This window comes from Melanotaenia boesemani, chromosome 22 (genome assembly GCF_017639745.1).
Source record: "Melanotaenia boesemani isolate fMelBoe1 chromosome 22, fMelBoe1.pri, whole genome shotgun sequence".
Lineage (NCBI taxonomy): Eukaryota > Metazoa > Chordata > Actinopteri > Atheriniformes > Melanotaeniidae > Melanotaenia > Melanotaenia boesemani.
The window spans coordinates 23100649-23118245 of record NC_055703.1 but is presented as its reverse complement, the minus strand read 5'-3'; the positions used below and the strand labels follow the sequence as shown (position 1 = coordinate 23118245).

Below are 17597 nucleotides of genomic sequence, written 5' to 3'. Positions count from 1 at the left end.
GAGATGGTATCATTTTAAGGTGATTTGGGTAATTTAACAACAGTCCGTTCTGGAGTTTTATAGCAGCATTTTAGTGCCTTAGAGCAGCACAATCTCACATTTTAGGGCTGTACCTTCCTTTTATCCTTTAAAATGGAATGAAAATTAGCACCACAGGAGATCCCAGATTCCCTGCAGCAGTGAACAAACTCCTGCTACAGTTACATACACAAATGGCTGGTTTGCTCTTAGTGTCATAATTTGTGCAGAATCATAAAAAAATATCAGCTTCGGGACTTCTAAGTATAATCCTATGGATACAACTATGAATGAGGCCATAATTGTGGGCAGACTGACATTTTCTTTTGCAGGATGTTTCCACTGCATTCTGCCTTTGGGGAAACATAGTATTATTACATCTGTGGAAATGGATCCCCTGCTTCAGAGAGTTTATGGTGAGATGATGAGGAGAGTTTAACAATTAGTATAAAGGGTACCATTAGTGGCAGGGAAAACTTCAAATACAATATATTGAGCAACAGCGTTGAAAACTGCAAAAGAAAAAAATAAATAAATAAATAATTGCCGTCTACATATTAAAGTGAGAACAGCACCGGTATCATGATGAAAAAAAATCACAGGGAATCAAATCTTGTATTAATTGAGAGAAAATAGCTTTTGATGTGCCCGGAAAACTAGTTCTGTATGTTGTCTCTCACCCTTCTCTCTTCACATATTAACACCTCTGAAAACCTCATGCAGACGGTAATAACTGCCTAATGGAGAATAATCTTCTAGTTTTAATACCTCTGTCGCCTTGCATCTCTGCTTTGCGCCACCAGAGTCGATTTTACAGGTTTTAATAACTTTAACCACAACCATTAAACTTTTGCTAAAAAAAAAAGAACAGTTTAAAAGCGGTTCAAACAATTCATCATTGATATTGGTCAGGATTACTTGTTTCAAATATAACTGCAGATATTATGAAGAGGAATATCAGCCCTGCAGCTTTTGCATGGATTTCTGCCTCAGAAATCTAGTAATTCCTCTTCTTTACCTAAATAGAAAAAAAGTTATGCTGAAAATGATGGGGACCGCACAGTTTTTTTATTATTATTTAATTTTATTATTAGGCATCCACTTATATCTGTAGCCTTTTCTTTATTTAATAAAAAAAAGAAGAAATTCTGGAAAACTGGCTTGATGATCTTGGCACAAAAAGTAAGGAATTTAGTGTTTGGTGGATTATTTCCTTGTAGCAAAGCTTCTTGGTAGTTAATCCTATACCTATAAGCCTGTTTATTTAGCTTTAAATGGAGCCACATTTGTAAGGAGGATGCATTTCTGGGATAAGCAGTGGAATATGTGGGTTGTGCCCATGGAAAACTTGACAAATCTCCTCTGCCAATGCCAAACAGCATGTTCTGCTATACTCTTGTTTTAAGCTTTTGGTATCTCCAGTACTGACAATCAAGTGCCTGATTGCATGGACCCTACTACAGAGGTCAGTTGGGACCGTAAGTGTGGATGAGACATGGAGAATGTTAAGCTAATCGCTGCAAACATATGGAGTGGAAGCAGTAAGATGGTGTGGGGCGATCACTGGAAAAGCGAGGCTTTTTGGCAAGATGTTTGGCATTGGGCAACCCACATACTCTGCTGCTCACCTATAAAAACATTTTCCTTACTAATCCATTTTAAAGGGAAATAAACAAACTTTTTAGTGGACAGTTTAAACTCATCCAGTAAACATACAGATTTCAGAAGGCGGATTTTATGCAAAGCTTTAGGTCTGAACTGGTTAAAGAAATTTCTGTCTGTGAAATCAAGCTGCAGCAGTTGCATGTAAAAATGCTGTCTATGCTTTTCGTCTTTTCCTTCAACCCACTTTCAGTAAGAAGATACTGGACAGCTGCTTTCAGAAGTCAGAGCTATGATGGGCGAGGAGACACACCTCCAAACAGAGAACAGACACAGGCTAAAGGCTGAGGTCACACTTTATTTTCCACACTGGTGAGACAAAGTTAAAAGGGCTTTGACCCTTTTGGAGATGCTGCTTGTATAGTCCTTTGGTTTGTTTAATCCCACCCCTTTTCACACTTTAATTCATCACATATCACACCGATTGTTTTGAGTATTGCCATGAGACAATCACCAGCTCAGGTCCCTTTATGGACGAGTTGCTCAGAATAAAAACACCTACTGAGTCATCAGAGCTGTTCTAGACACTCAGTGTGTCGAGTACTTTCTGGAAGCAGTTCTGGAACATGATGAGTTAGGACTCGTGTTCATATATAAAGACTGAAAGGTAGTCAGTCACACTGATGGTTGTCTTTAAGTTCACCATTTCATTTGCCAGGGAGACGTGTTCCCTCTCACAAAACAACGATAACGTGAAAATAATTTGTGAGCATTTTTCTCTTTTTCTATTAGTGTTATGAGCATTTATCTTGTGAGCTTCTGTCCTGTAATCAATAATGTGGAGAAGGTTCTGTTTATAAAGATTTAGGTTGGAGACAGTTGCTCCTTTCAAACCAAACTTGTGCTATAACCGCTAACCAAGAGATCTTCCTTTTTACTTTTCTTTTTACTCCTTTAGCAATAACTTTCTATCAACCTCACCTCATTTTTCATCCAAGAAACTGATATTTTTTCATGTTTATAAAATGTTTTATTTGCCTACTTTAAAATATTTAATATTCCCCTAACAGTTCAGTCCAGATGAAATTATTCAAAACAGTTTGATTACTGAAAATGAAGTATATATAAAAAAAACATAAAATAAAGAAATCCATCGGAAGTGTGTGAGAGAATTAAGATGAATGTGCTGTCAAAAAGAACTGAATTTAGACTCTTCAGGCCTCAGATGGTTGATGGCTTTGTACTGACAGATGTACAGAGACGGCGCTAATGAAAGACAGCCGACGCACTGAGGGGAAACGAAATACTTCAGGCTTGGAAGTTGTGAAAAAAAGCTCATTGAAATATACATAATAAATTAAAGAACGCTCAACACACTTCATATCCTTTCAATTCCAGTTGTACATTATTTAAACGGCCTTTTCAAAACACTGGTTGCCTGCTAGTCCGTGACATCTGATCCTTCTGAATCTCTTTAATAAATCTCAGCTTTTCTTCTTCGGCAGCTCAGGGACGTTTTATTTGGTAAACATTCATAAATACAGGGAAGTTTTCCTAGTTTTTATTTCTCCTTTCAGACCATCTTGTCTAACCCAACCTCCTCCCCATCTCCTAAATCCACCACGAATGTCTAGACTCTGGGTCCTGCACCATCATCTTATATTTAATCATGAAACTAGTGTAATCACCAAAAAACACTTGTATTCAAATTTTTTGTACACCAAACAATTTTGTTTACTCTTTTTAATCAATCTTTTCTTAATAAAATAATAGTAAAAGTGTTCAAATTGTTAGCCATTTTTGGTGACGAAGACCAAAGAGCTGCCTGAGAGCATCATAGACACTGTTACCACCAACACAACCAAAATAAATACAAGGAGATCCCCACAGATCTGAAACAAGTTCACCTTTTCAAGAAGAATTAAATGAAAGAAATCCAGAGTTTAGTGCAGATTTCTGGGGAAACAAAATTAAAGAAACATGTGAAGAGCTTCAGGCTGAACTAAAGTGACGCCTTCAGGTGATTTCAATATTTACTGGACACTGAAAGGTCACGCTGGGGCACTACTTTAAAATAAAAAAAAAGAGGAAAGTGGCCCCTTGGGCTGGTGGCTGGCCCCTGGGGGGGGTTCGTGGCGTGCCTGGGTTGGGGTGCCTGCTCCGGGCCTGTGACGCCCTTCGGGGCCGGCGGGGGACGGGGGCGCCCTAAGCCACTGGCGGGTCGTCTTCCAGGGGGGAGGCTTACTCCCCTCTGGACCTACATCTCCTGACCCCTCCCCTCCCCCACTCTTCACTACATACACAGGTAGGGCTGTGGGAGGTGTGCTTGTTGCGCTGGGCGGGGCAGGGGGGTCATCATAGTGGCCCTGTTGCTTCGCCGAGCGGCAGCATGCCTCCCAGCTTTTAATTCCACTTAGTCACTGAGCACAAATAACATTTGCAACATACAAACACGTTTTGGGGGGTGGAACATGCGAGGTCAGGTGGGTGGGACTGCTCAGGTGGCCCCACCCCCTCCTCAATGCAGTTACTGCCCCCCAATTTTAACCCTCTTTTTTTAATTGCAAACAGGACATAATATATTCCATCACTAGTGGGGGAGGGAGGGGGGATGGGGTCTTCAAGCGCCCCTGTCTCCATGGATGGCCCGGGGGCGGGGCGGGCCGGGTGGCCTGTCGCGTTGGCCCGGGGCGTAGGCGGGCTGTCCCGGGAGGTTTTGGCTGCTGGCCCTGGGGGGAAGGTGCTGTTTTGGGGGTGGGGAGTGGGGGGCGGGGGCGGGGCGGGGTGGGGGGTTGGGGGCCTGGCTCGTGTCTCCTCGCCTCCTGGCTGGGGCTGTCCCCCCGTGGCGTGGGGTGGCGGGAGGATGGTGGTGGGGGGATGGTGTTTGTGTGTGTGTGTGTTGGGGGGGGGGGGGGGGGGGGTGTGTGGGTGGGAGAGTGGTGTGGGTGTGGGGGGATGGGTGGTGGAGGGATGGTGTGTGGGAGGGTGGGGTGTGTGGAGGTGGATGCGTGGTGTGTGGGAGGGGGGGTGGTGTGGGTGTGGGAGGATGAATGGTGGAGGGATGATGTATGTGTGGGAGGATGGGGTATGTGTGGGAGAATGTATGGTGCAGGGATGGGGGAGTGTGTGGGAGGATGGATGGTGGAAGGATGGTGTGTGTGCGGGAGGATGGATGGTGTATGGGAGGGAGGATGGTGTGTGTGTGGGGGAGTGGTGTATGTTTGGGAGAGTGGGTGATGGAGGGGTGGTGTGTGTGTGTGGGAGGATGGGGTACGTGAAGGTGGATGTTTGGTGTAGGAGAATGATGTATGTGTGGGAGGATGGGTAGTGGAAGGAAGGTGTGTGTGTGTGTGTATGGGAGGTGTGAAGGTGGATGAATGGTGTGTGAGAGGGAGGATGGTGTATGTGTGGGAGGATGAGTGGTGGAGGGATGATGTGTGTGTGGGAGGATGGGATAGGTGTGGGAGAGTGTATGGTGGAAGGATGGTGAGTGTGTGGGAGGAAGGATGGTGTGTGTGGGGAAGGATGGATGGTGGAAGGATGGTGTGTGTGTGTGGGAGGACAGAGTATGTGAGGGTTGAATGGTGTATGCGTGGGAGGATAAATGGAGGAGTGGAAGGAGAGTGTGTGTGTTTGTGTGTGTTGGTCTGGGGGGGGGGCAGGACTGGTTCTCGGGGTGTGCGGCTGGGCGCTGGGGTGTGGGGCTGGCCTCTGGTGGTGGCCGTCTGGGCGGGCCGGGTCCCCCCGGGTGGCGTGCTGGCCCTCGGCCTGTGGGGGGGGGGGGGGGGGGGGGGGTGTCCCTGCGCTCCTGGGCCCGGGCCCTCTGCCCCGTCTGTCCCGGGCGGCCGGTGCCCTGTGTCCGCGGGGCGGCTCCTGCTGGGGTCTCCTGCTGCTGCCTTCCTGGGCGGGCGAGTGGTCGTCTCTGTGGACCGGTCGGGATCTGTTGCCTGCGGGGGGGCTGGTGGCCTGGGTCTCGGGACCGCTGGCCTGACTCTGGCCTCTGTTCAAGTGAGGTGGCATCTGCATGATCACTCTGCATGGTCACTCCTTCCTGAACGTCTCCACACAGTCTTTGCGTCGCCGTGTGGCCGAGTTCTCCAACACATCCACACAGGTTTCTCTGCGCGTGTTCTTGAATACAGCAGTTTCACTTATATCTATTATCATATTTTGTTTCTTTTTTTAATTATTTCTGTTCTTATTATTATTATTACTCTTACTCTTATTATTATTATTGTTACTATTATCAACTAGTTGTGTAATGACCTACTGGCTAGGATGATCTTAGCTATATATGTTGTAAGTAGTATGGATTACATGGTCTTCTGTATGATGTTTCAAGTCCCCACCCCCTTTCTGTCCCTCTCTCTCCCCTCCCTCTTCTCTCTACTTTCTTTTCTCTCTCTCTCTCTCTGTCCCCTCCGGTCGAGTCCAGCATTAAGAGTCTGATTTAATAAAGTTTTTCATGTCATCAAGAGGGACTTTATACATGTAGTATAAATCCCTGCTTGATAGAGTAAAATTGCCCAGCACCAGACGGCAGCCAGACAATCATTAAAAAAAAAAAAAAAAAAAAAAATCAAATGTTTGTAATGAGAAGCCACAGTTTTATCTGGAATATTTCATGCACAGAGCCGTATTGCCGTGCAGCGTACCGAGGCTGAGGAACTTTTTTTTCTCTTACGGTACTATGTCACACTCCAGCATCTGGATATCAACACAGCGGCTGTTTTAGATGAGCAACAAGGGCGATTCAGCGCAAAAAAAAATAAAAATAACGAAAGAGAAAGAGAGAAAGGGACAGAACAAGAGATATAACAAGAGTCGACAGACTAAGTAAGTGGCTGGAGAGAGCTCAGAGAAGAGACTGGATGAAGTAGCCGTCATTAGAGGCACCAAAGTGAGAAAATGTTCTCAAGTTCAGTCGGGGGGCTTTAAGACCAAAGGTGATAAAGTATTTGCATATCTGCATGAGGAGTTCAGGTCTGCAGAGTCTTTTTAATCACTTGTTAAAACACACTTTCATCAGAGGATGGAGAAAGCCATTCCTGGTTGTATCTGACACCGTTTTTACTTTTATTTTATTTAGTGAATTGCTGACCTGTTATTTTATTTCTGTTACTGTGATGTTTAAGTTATTTTACTTCTTTTTATTGCTGCTGTGTAAAGCACATTGTTACATTTGTTCAGAAAAGTGTTTTATAAATAAAGTTAATATATATAATTGCTGTATCCTGAACCTAAATGAATAAGAGAAGCTTTCTTTTTTGGAGAATGAAAATAGTCTGATCAGGTCTAGCTGGTGATTTTGCTGTGATTATCATATAGCATGTACATTAAATTCAAGGTGTATACATTTCTGAACAGGCCTGAAAGTCATCTCATACACAACAAGCAGCAGATGTCAGGAATCCTTCACAGCACACTTTAACAGCTAATGTGCTGTTAATGTTCTTTAAGCATTTAATGCCACCCACATTTCTTTTTTTAATAGCTTTAGTGCCCTTCAAATCTTGGATATGGTCATTTTATTTAACTTTGTCTTAGGATGATGAGATTAAATAAATATAAACAATTTGTTATCTGAAAAAATCACCTTTTCTGTTTCTTTATGTCAGTAGTTCTCAAACAGGGGGGCGCGGTATCATGACAGGCGGAGCGCATGGGATTGGGAAAATGTAGCAGATGAACGGATGTTTTTGACAACTCGGGCTCTTGGAAACATTCATTTGGAAACTCCAGACAACTTGGTGGCAGTAATGCACCAATTAGTTTTTGCCAACCACCAAAAGACATCAAGAAGAACCACTGCGGGACAGAGATCAGGGTTTACTGAACCAAACCACATCAAGGACAGAGACAGAAAGGCGGAGAAACAGGTATCTGATGAAAGATGGTGGATATGTTGTTCTTGGTTTTACAGAAAATGTGTAAGAAGACGTTTTCTTATTACATCCCCTAATGTCAGTAAGCCACTCCAGGTTTTTAAGATGAAACCTTTAAGATGAAAGATAAAAACATGCTTGGTTACCACCAGCAGGAAACGCAGCTAAATAAAAAGACATATTATTACTGAACTAGAAAAGATTGTGAATGATGTTAAACTGGCCCATCTCAGCCAGGTAGTTGGCCCACACGGTTCCAGTTCCTTCAGCCTGAACCCAGGGCATACCAAACAACCAAACAACCCACTACCCATGGTATTCTCCCAACAAAATCTGGACCCAACCCAGAGAAATTTAACCTGCGACTAGAAATATGATGCACACAGAACGTAGTACTGATCTTTGGAGGTAGTTTATTATCAGTTTATTTCTATCACTTGCATCATATTGCACTGAGTCATATTATCTCTCTGAAATGTTGCTGCTCACTGTTACATTTTCTGAACCAGACTGCTTTGCAAAAACAAAACATCCACTCTTTTTAGAGCTAAACTTGCTAATTGCAATTGTAGCTCCAAAAGTGGGAAACCATATTGCCTGATACTTTATTTAAATATCCAAAACACAACACAGTTATTTAAGAACTACGTTTAAAGAAAATAAATTCTATTCTAATCTGTGATCGGCCTGCACCTGTGAAATTTTGATTATGTATATTTAGTTATTATTTTTGGGGGGAGGGTTTACACGTTTACACGTGAAGCAGCTTTCCTGCAGACCACCTTGCTGGTATCCGTGGGTACCCATGACGTTGCAGGATTCTGCACATGGAGCTCATTTTTGTCAAAATATCTGCACTTCTTTGTTGTACTTACCAAACTTAGTTGTTTTTAGTACAGTGATCAGACCTGGGAATGTTTATTCCTCCAAAGATGAGGCATGGTAGGAAAAGTTTGAGAAACACTGCTTTATGTAATAAAACAATGTTGTTTCAGACTAATTTAATTGAATTATACATTATTAATCATAAAGGTAAATGGATATTTACAATGTTTTAAAATAATTCCTTCATTTTGTAAATAAGCCATTAACATAACTGCAATAACTAGCTAAATTCAATGCATTTGAGAAGAGTATTAATTACAGTAGGGTCTTAACTGCTTAGGAAGGTCGTACTACTGCCAGATGTACAGAAATGAGAACTGAAAGCAAACAGCTGTTTTTTCATCTGCACATATTAAAAAGCCTAACAAACCTCACCTCCCAGCAACAAGTCACCGTGCTGCTCACGTCATCTTCTGCACTGATAATTCATCCAAGTCACAATGTGACAGGAACACACCCATTTTCACCTCAAAAAATGGCATTTTTCCACAAACCCCATCAATGTTGCATTAAGGCTGATGGACTTCTTTCCAAAGCTGAACAACACTCACTCATGTTCCAGAAACAAAACATTACCACGAACCCTCTAACCCATGCATGTGGTTTTTGTAACGCATGAACCATATAGCATCTTATACCTGCTTCCGTGTGTGTGAATGAGCTTCTGTTCATCTTGAAATCAAGGATAGTCTGACAAGCATCTAACTTAATGACACTAATTTGCTCATTTCCCTCTGTTGCTACATTTAGTCTTTTTGTTTTACATGAATACACTAAAACTGTATTTGACACAGTCTGATCTCTGCACCTGGGCTTAGTCTCTCCAGCACTTATAGAAATCAGTCTTGTAGCAGCATTGATTTCTTGTGAGTATAAACTTCAGTCTCATCAGTGACTGACCAGAACAGCACCAGTGGGAAGCCTCATTATTTCACCAGCAATGCTAAATATGATGTTTAGCTTGAAAATTAAATAAATAAAAAGTATATATATGGGTGTTCATTAATGAGTGTTGTTTGTTTTTGTCTGCCATCACTCTGATCAGCTTGTTTAGCCTCCTGGCTACTGAAAAAGCCAATCTGCTGACAGCAATAACTTGTCTGATTTGTCAAACAACTCATTTTAAAGTGGGACTAAAAAACTGCTCTTAAAGTCTACAGGTTGTTTTTCCCTCCATCTGCCAGTCAGCAGTGACTGTCAACCACTGAGCTTTACTGCTGAGCTCTGCCCTTTTTTTCTGCTTCTTCCACTTCCTGGAAGCTACAGTCCTTATCAGATCTGGTCTTGCTGCCAGCACCACTTGGGATGTAGGAAAAATTTTCATGTGCAGGTGAAGTCAGTTTTATACAAAGAAAAACTCTGCTGCTAAATGTTTCATTTAGGCGATGCTTAAGACCTTAAATCTGTCCATTTTGTCGAGTCTACTGGAAAAAAAAGGTCTATTGAACACTGTGAGGGCACTAACGATTAGCAAATCCGTGCTAAAGATGGTCTAATGCTTTTGTTGATGTTGTCAAGCCGAGTGCGGTGACATGGCAACAGAATAATAAATTGAAAAATGTACTTAACAGTTTTAACTTTGCTTATTCTACTGAAACTGCAGCAAAGCAGGTCTGTCAGCACGGCTTCACATTTGTGTCAGCTATGTATATTAAGTTAGACACGTTTATATGTGCTGATCATTTAAGGAGGGTTAACATAACCTCCTTCCTGCTCTCGACGGAGGCAGACGCTTATTCTTCTCTCCCTCCCCACACTCTGCCCTGCTACTTGTCCTGTCTTATCTGAGCCTCTCTCTGCATTTCTGTTCTAAATCTGAACTATCTGGAACCATGGATCTGATCAGCTGGTCTCTCAAATTTATTCGAACCAAAAAACGGGTGTAGGGGAGTCCGCTTGTCCAGGTGGAACGTTCCCGGCTGGATACGTGATGGATTCCTGGGGGGTGTGGAAGGTCACATTCTTTCCGTTGAGGATGCAGAGGACAAATACACATTTGGATTCATGATAACTGGGTTTCTGCTGTTTAGAGCAGGCAGTTTCCTGGTGTATCGCAAAATTCGGACACAGTTGGCGGCCACTGGCAAGCTGCCGGATTTCTGTGCCGAGCTACGAACAATCCGACTATGGCGTTGCAGGAGCTCAATCGTAAACTGGATGCTATTCCAGCTCAGAATGACAAGCTGGTTGCGTTTCCAGAGCTCGTACGCGGGGTTGTCAGCTCGGCTGGGTGGAAGCTGACCCAAAATTCGACTGAATTGGAGTCGCCATGAGACCACTGAGAGACTCAAGGCAGACCAAACATGCTCTAGCCTGAACCAAAAGAAATCCTGGAAATGTTATGCAGATTGATGCTCTGCGATTTATCACTGTTGTGTGGTACTAAGGTCCAAAGTGTGCCAAGAAAATATCCCCACACCATCACACCACCATTAGACTGAACAGTTTTCATGTTTCCACCACTTGTTTTAATGGCACAGGGACATCAGTTACGTGTTGTTGTCCAACAGCGTCCAGCTGAGAAGCCGCACCACACAGTTTTTTCTTCTGGGACACTAGAAGTTGCAGCTGAGTATCGCTTTATGCACCGAGTCACACACTAGCAGGTGGATATAAACACACTGGCTGTTTTGAACTTGCACTGTGGCTGATTCAGCAAAGAAATGCAAGAATACATTATTGGAGGAAGGGAGGAAAAGAAAAAGGGACTAAGCAAGAGATAAGACAATAGTGAAGTAAAGACTGTCTTTTACTAGCTGGAGAGATTTCACAATACAGGTAGGATGCAGGATGAATGCTGAATTAGCCATCAATTGGAGGCACATCACTAAGAAAATCTGCAAAAGTTTTGTGCTGCATCTTTAAATCTCCTTTTTTCCTCATTCTGATGCTCAGTTTGAACTTCAGCAAGCTGTTATGACCATGTCTACAGGCCTAAATGCATTTAGTTGCTGATTCACTATTTGTTTTATCAAGGAATTGATTATTTATTTCTTTTTGTTCTAGCAGTTTTTAATGACCCGTAACAGAGTACACTAACATCTCAAGTTCTAAGAATGTGGCTTCCTTTACTGATCCAGCCAGCGGCCTTTAGTTATTTTCCCTCGACTATGCTGTCAAGAAAAGAAACAGAATTTATTCTCCGCTGACCTTTGTAACGAGCCGGAGAGAAGAAGCACTCTGCAGCAGAGTTGGATAGATGGTCCACAACTGTCTCCAGAAGGTCAGCCAGCACTGATGAGAAAAAACAGACACATAAATAATAATATAAGCAAGTTCAGCTCCATTAATGTTATGTTTAAAGAAAATCCAATATCCAGACCCAAATACATCGCCTACTTTACTTAAGACATAAAAAACCTCCTGTTATCTATGAAGCAGTGAGTTAGCTGGACGGATGCTTACCCTTAAAAACAATACAAACAGAAAATAAAATGTAATTATACAATTTAGAAAAAGAAGCAGAAAAACATTAGGATGTCAGACACATTAAATCATGGCTCAGCTGCAAACACACACATACAGCAATGTGGTTGGCACACATCAGTTAGAGGCTTCACCGCTCCCAGCTAAACCATGTCTGCTTTGCTCTTCAGTCATATGAATGAACCCCCACTGTCACTTCCCCATAGTCACTGAAAATCTAATAGCGAAAATAACTGGCTGATGGGGCTGCTACAGAAACTAATACAGATAACACAACTTTCACAACACAGGCTAAAAAGAATAAGCACCGGTTCTATCAACAGGGTGGGATGCATTTTTTTGCATTTCCACACATGAAAACTGGGAAGGGTGCCCTAAAATCTGACCCTACCGGCTCTACATTTTTGGACTCTTCCATTGGGGTACCAGTCTAGTCGATCTTACCCAAAAGGGTGGAGCTTGACACAATGCATTCTGTTGACTGGTTGAAAAAAAGTCACTTCCCATGCGACCAGGTATAAAATCAAAGCAGGAATGGCTCCTTGTTTAGAGCAGCAGATTTTCTTTTTGTTGATTAAATCTCTGTTCAAACTGTTGATACAAAGCACTGCCAAGAAGAAAGAACATAAACTGTTGGATGACGGCCATTCTCCTCTTTTGTTTCTGAGTCGTGTTTTAGTTGTACTTTAAGGAAGGCGCTGCGCTATGATGACGTTATGCTATTACGTAGCTGAGGCATCTCTTACTATCCAGATCATACTCTGCCTCTCAGGTAAGGTTACGGTTGCCTATGGAAATGCATCGAGATTATAGTTTACAAACCATATCCACACCCTGACCGTCCCATCCCAACCCGCTGGTAAAAACAAGGCAATATATGGGTTGGCTCCAAAAATGTTTCCATATATGTTATGTGTGTGTGTGTGTGTGTGTGTGTGTGTGTGTATATATATATATACATATAAAAACAAAAGTTATAGTTCAAGTAGGATTATTTCTGATAATTATAATAACTGATCATTTCAATAGCTAGACGTTTTGACAAGAAGAGATGATAACCACGCAAGATTCTCTCAGTGACTTTGAGTATGACTGAATGCATCTCATTGATATGCTGGTGCAGAAGACCAATTAAGCAATCAATAAGCTGACAAGATAGTGAGATATAGAACATGAAACAGCTTTAGCAAAGAGTGTTTTGATGAAGAGATAGAGTTAATCATTTTGGTCCTCCAGCTGAATAGAAGCCTGTCGAAGACACAGCTGACAATCACTGTGCCTTGATATGAAGGACTACACTGAAGTAAATGCTCAATAACTCATCATGGAGATTTAGTAATTTAGCAGTCAGCATATAAATGTAACCATTTCCTCACACTGAATGTCTCTTAAAAAGTAAAATGCCAGGTTTTGTGTGGTTAATGACACACCAAATGAAACAGCACCTCCACAGCTGATGGAGGCTTAAGACATAATAAATCTTGATCATCGTTCTGCAGTGAAAAGCCACAAATGAGCTTGGTAGAGCAGAGTAGATGCTTTTGCATGCACGTTCAACAGTGCACTGATGAGAGGAAGTAATCACTGTACAGAGTCTCTGCCCTCCTTCATTTTTACCTATTTTTTTTTCTTCCTTGAATCACAGTGATTTACTCCTACATGAGAAAAGTAGGGATGGGTGTAATTTCAAAGTGCCTTCAACGACATCAATGGGTTTCTTTTAAGGACGGACGCATACTCCATTTTTATGTCATGTTGGTGAGAAGATGATGCACCTGCATTACAGTAGAGGACATAAGATTGTGTAGTTTAATACAGACACAATATAAGTGGGAACTATAATATCTTTTTATTTCTTTTCTATTTTTTTAAAATAAATCTAAAATATTTCCACTGATGAGACACTGATGTTATTAAAGATGACTCATTAAGCTTTATGCATGCTGTACAAGAGTCTGAAGGTGGGCTAAATCATGCTGCATTTTATTCTTCTTAAAGAATAAGATGTGTGCAGGAGGTTTCACTTCAGTTGGCCCACAAATACCTTATATACATGTGGATTGTATAAAATAAAAATATTAGTCAGATGATTGTTGATGCATTTTAAAGGAAATCTAGTACCCAATGCTGGAAAGCTGATTAACGTTTTTGATTTAGTAAAAGAAAATACTTCTCACTACTTTAGACCAGAAAAATAACTTGTTATTACAACCCAGCTGCCATTCAGTTCTACTTCAGAGATTAAAATGGGCAAGAAAATAAAAAATTACATGAACCTTAAACTGGTGTTTTATTCTACAAATATCTCACAACAGAAACTCAAAGCTATTTGGTTACAGCTAATAAGTTCCCTTGTAACAGCAAACTGAGGGCTAGATGTTACTGATCATTTCAACTTCCTTCCTTTCAAAAAACATCTAGTTCCTGTGGTCTGACTGTACACTGTAGCAAGACATAAACTTTTTAACACATAATTTAGAAGAAATTCCTTAGAAGTAAAATGTTGGGATACAAGGAACCCCTGAGATCCAGCTGCTTACCTTTTCCTGTTACGGTGTTGGGTTTTGACATCATGGCTCTGCAGTATTGTCTCCTGCAGATCTCTAACCAGCTCTCCTCAGTCTTCACTTTAGTTGATGAAATCAAAAATGTCCTGATCTCGCATTCTGTACATGAGGAAAAATAAAACTGTAGGTTTAAATAAAAAGAAGCAAAATGAACATAAACATCATCAGAGTTTCTCTTACCCTGTGTGTTATATTTGATCTCAGGTGGATCCAATGTATATTTGTGAGGTAGAGGGTAGCATGAAAACATTGGCCAGGGGTAAGGATTTTCTCCCTGTATAAAGCAGAGAGAATCACATGCTTTCAGTGTTTCTTAGACCTTCCTTTTCAGACCTGCATGATTCATTTCATTTCCATTTCTTCTCTGTTCTGATTAGATGGCTGTCATGGTCATTTTCTGAGTAGCTGATGCGACATTATGCTGGAATGTTAGCATATTCTTTTGTCATTTTACATATACTGAAATTGTCTGATGGCAGTGTGTTAATAATATTTCAAGACAATGAAAACTATAGTGATGCAGATGAACAGTTAGTTGGCGATAAATTCATTATTGAGCGATCGTTTTGTCCTGCGAGATGGTTGCAGTTCATCAAATGGCTGTTCATAATGATGTGCCGTCATTTATTTCCGCCTTTATACATTTGTTTCTTTTCTCTCTCTTCATTTGTTCCTTTCTTTGTAACAAAGACCTACAGACAATTCATTATTCTTGTCAAATGTTATTTCTGAATAACCCCTGGTTTTGAATCAGTTCAGTATGTTTATTTTTTTCCCATTTTCTACTGCTTATCCAGGGTCTGGTCGCATAGGGCAGCTGCCTAAGCAGGAAAGTTCAGACCTCCTCTCACCTATTACACTACTAAAGGTTAATCTGTCCCACAGAACTAGAAAGCCTTGGTAGTCACTTTTACAACTAGGTATAACTTATAAGGATCATGCTTCTGTGGAATGAGCAACATAGCCAAATGTGTGGGTAGTTGTCCTTAAAAAACCCCTCTAATCTTCTCTTGTTTGTATTCACTCTGGTTTGAAGTTGCTTGGTGGATTGGATGACTGCACCACAGTAAGAAGGAAAAAAACAACACATATTGGCCATTTTTACACTTAATTTATTTTCTGCTGTCAGAGAGCCCTGTTGTGATGATGCATATGCAGCCACAGCAGCTTGGTACTTCCTCCTCATGCTGGCCACCAGTCTGGTCACACAGCATACTCCCTAGCCATGAAACTGATACATATAATATATAACTGTATTGTTATACACTCCTGGATGGCATGCTGTGGTATGTCATCCCCAATCTTCAACCAGGAGTTATTGAAGGTCCACCAGTGTGATTGTGTTGGTCAGTCTGTCACAATCAGCATGACCAAGATGATCCCAAAGGTGTTCAGTTGGATTGAGGTCTGGACTCATGTCAGCTCATTAATTCTCTCCACTTCCACATTCTGGAGGTACCCTGTGATGATCCGGGTCTGAGGATGAAGCAGATGTCATCCTGGAGGATGGAGTTACATCCCAGATTCTGGAGATATGGGATCACCAGCAGCTCCACAGTCTCATCTCAATATGTCTATCAGTTAGGTGCCAATCAGACGCCAGTCTCTGTAATCAGCACACACCTCGCAGCACTTGCATCTCAACACTACCCACACATTTAGCTGTGTTGTTCATTTCACAGATACACAATCCTTACAAGTTATACCTCAATGTAAAGGTGACTAATCAGGCTTTTCAACAATGTACAATACAAATAGTATAAGAAAGTATAACAACTTTAGGGTTTTGTGCTAAGTTAAACTCTGAAGTCATAATATTTTGGCATTGATCCAGAATGCTTCATCACCATTATACTCTTCACCAGATAGTCTTGTAGCTGGGAAATGAGTCTCACCTCCAGAAATGTCATTGCTTTAACTTAGTGGTGCTTCTCAGTTCACGTCTCACCCAAAGCAGATTCATTTAATTTGTTTTGTAAATTTCACACAGATTTAAACAAGAGTTGTATTGCAGGAAACACTCGGTAAGATAATGTACACTCTCCCATTTGGAAATCTCTTTCATATCATTTCCTTGACCTCAGCATAAACTAGTTCCTGTTTTGGGTTCAGAATAAGCAAAGCCTAAATAATTGATATCAATCCCATAACATACTCAGTAAATAAGGCTGCAGGCTTCAAACCACGACTGAGGCGCTGCTGGGAATACGTAATACTATCTGTAATAGAATTACCAGAAACACAAGTGCAGAATAGAAAGCAGCAGATGGTGAGTGGTGAGCACAGGGAATGCTGAGCTTGTGTCAGGAAGTGAAAAAAATAAAACGGATTAAAAAGACTTTGTTCAGTTAACCACAGCATAAAGTTTCAAAGCTGCATCACAAGGTTTTTGCACTGTGACAGAAATAAAGTACAAACTGGATGAGTTATAAGTGGTGACGTAGGTTTGCTTGTAAAGATTATGAGCTGCAAGGTCACCCAACACATACGTCAAAGAATAACATAACTGTGATTTTCTTAAGTAAAAGAAATGCAAGTTTCTTTTCTTGAATACAGTTTTATGCTTTCATAAATGTTCTGAGAAGGATGTCCACGTTCCACGTCACATCAGTTTCATGGCTATGGAGTCCTATTACATGGAATCAAATCATCAAATCAAACTTTATTTATAAAGGAAGAAAGGAGATGGTGAAATGTGCTAACAGTTCTTTGACTTCTTGACACTAAACAACTTTTTGCTGGACATCGTTAGTTTGACAGAAAACAACACCTTTGGGACACGTTACCATCTCATCATTTACAACAAAGTGTGAGTGTGACTGCTAATTTTTCAAATACCTGCACTGGTACGAACGTTAACACTGTCTTTTAAAAGTGCACCTGGTTGCAAAGTAAAACAAAGCTGACCTCTTGCAGGGCTCGAGAAGGAAGCCTCCTCTCAGATGGACCTCCCACCACACTAACACGAACCAGCACATAATTCCTCTCCACTGAGACACTGTCTATGATGATCCGCCTGAGGGAAACAAAGAGGAAAGATCCCTTTATTAACCCTTATTTAAACCAGGTGACACACTGAAATTAGCAGCCACTTTATTAAGATTAGAGAAAAATAATGCATATTGAGAGAGGGATGATTCACACCCTGGTCTAATAGACCTTTAATAAGCTTTGTGTACTACAGAATTTCAGCAAAATTACATCATGAAAAACA

At 41.4% G+C, this 17597-nt stretch overlaps 1 protein-coding gene across 3 annotated transcripts in view; it reads right to left on the bottom strand.

The window, feature by feature from the left end:
• The window catches only part of tbc1d32 (TBC1 domain family, member 32), an 85193-nt gene that overhangs the window by 32611 nt on the left and 34985 nt on the right, over nt 1–17597 (bottom strand). For all 3 annotated transcript variants that reach the window (XM_041976503.1, XM_041976505.1, XM_041976504.1), the window contains exons 25-28: nt 17291–17399; nt 14564–14657; nt 14357–14482; nt 11541–11624 (exon numbers count right to left, since the gene is read on the bottom strand). In XM_041976503.1, the coding sequence (XP_041832437.1) occupies nt 11541–11624; nt 14357–14482; nt 14564–14657; nt 17291–17399 (413 nt within the window). The remainder of the gene's footprint in view (nt 1–11540; nt 11625–14356; nt 14483–14563; nt 14658–17290; nt 17400–17597) is intronic.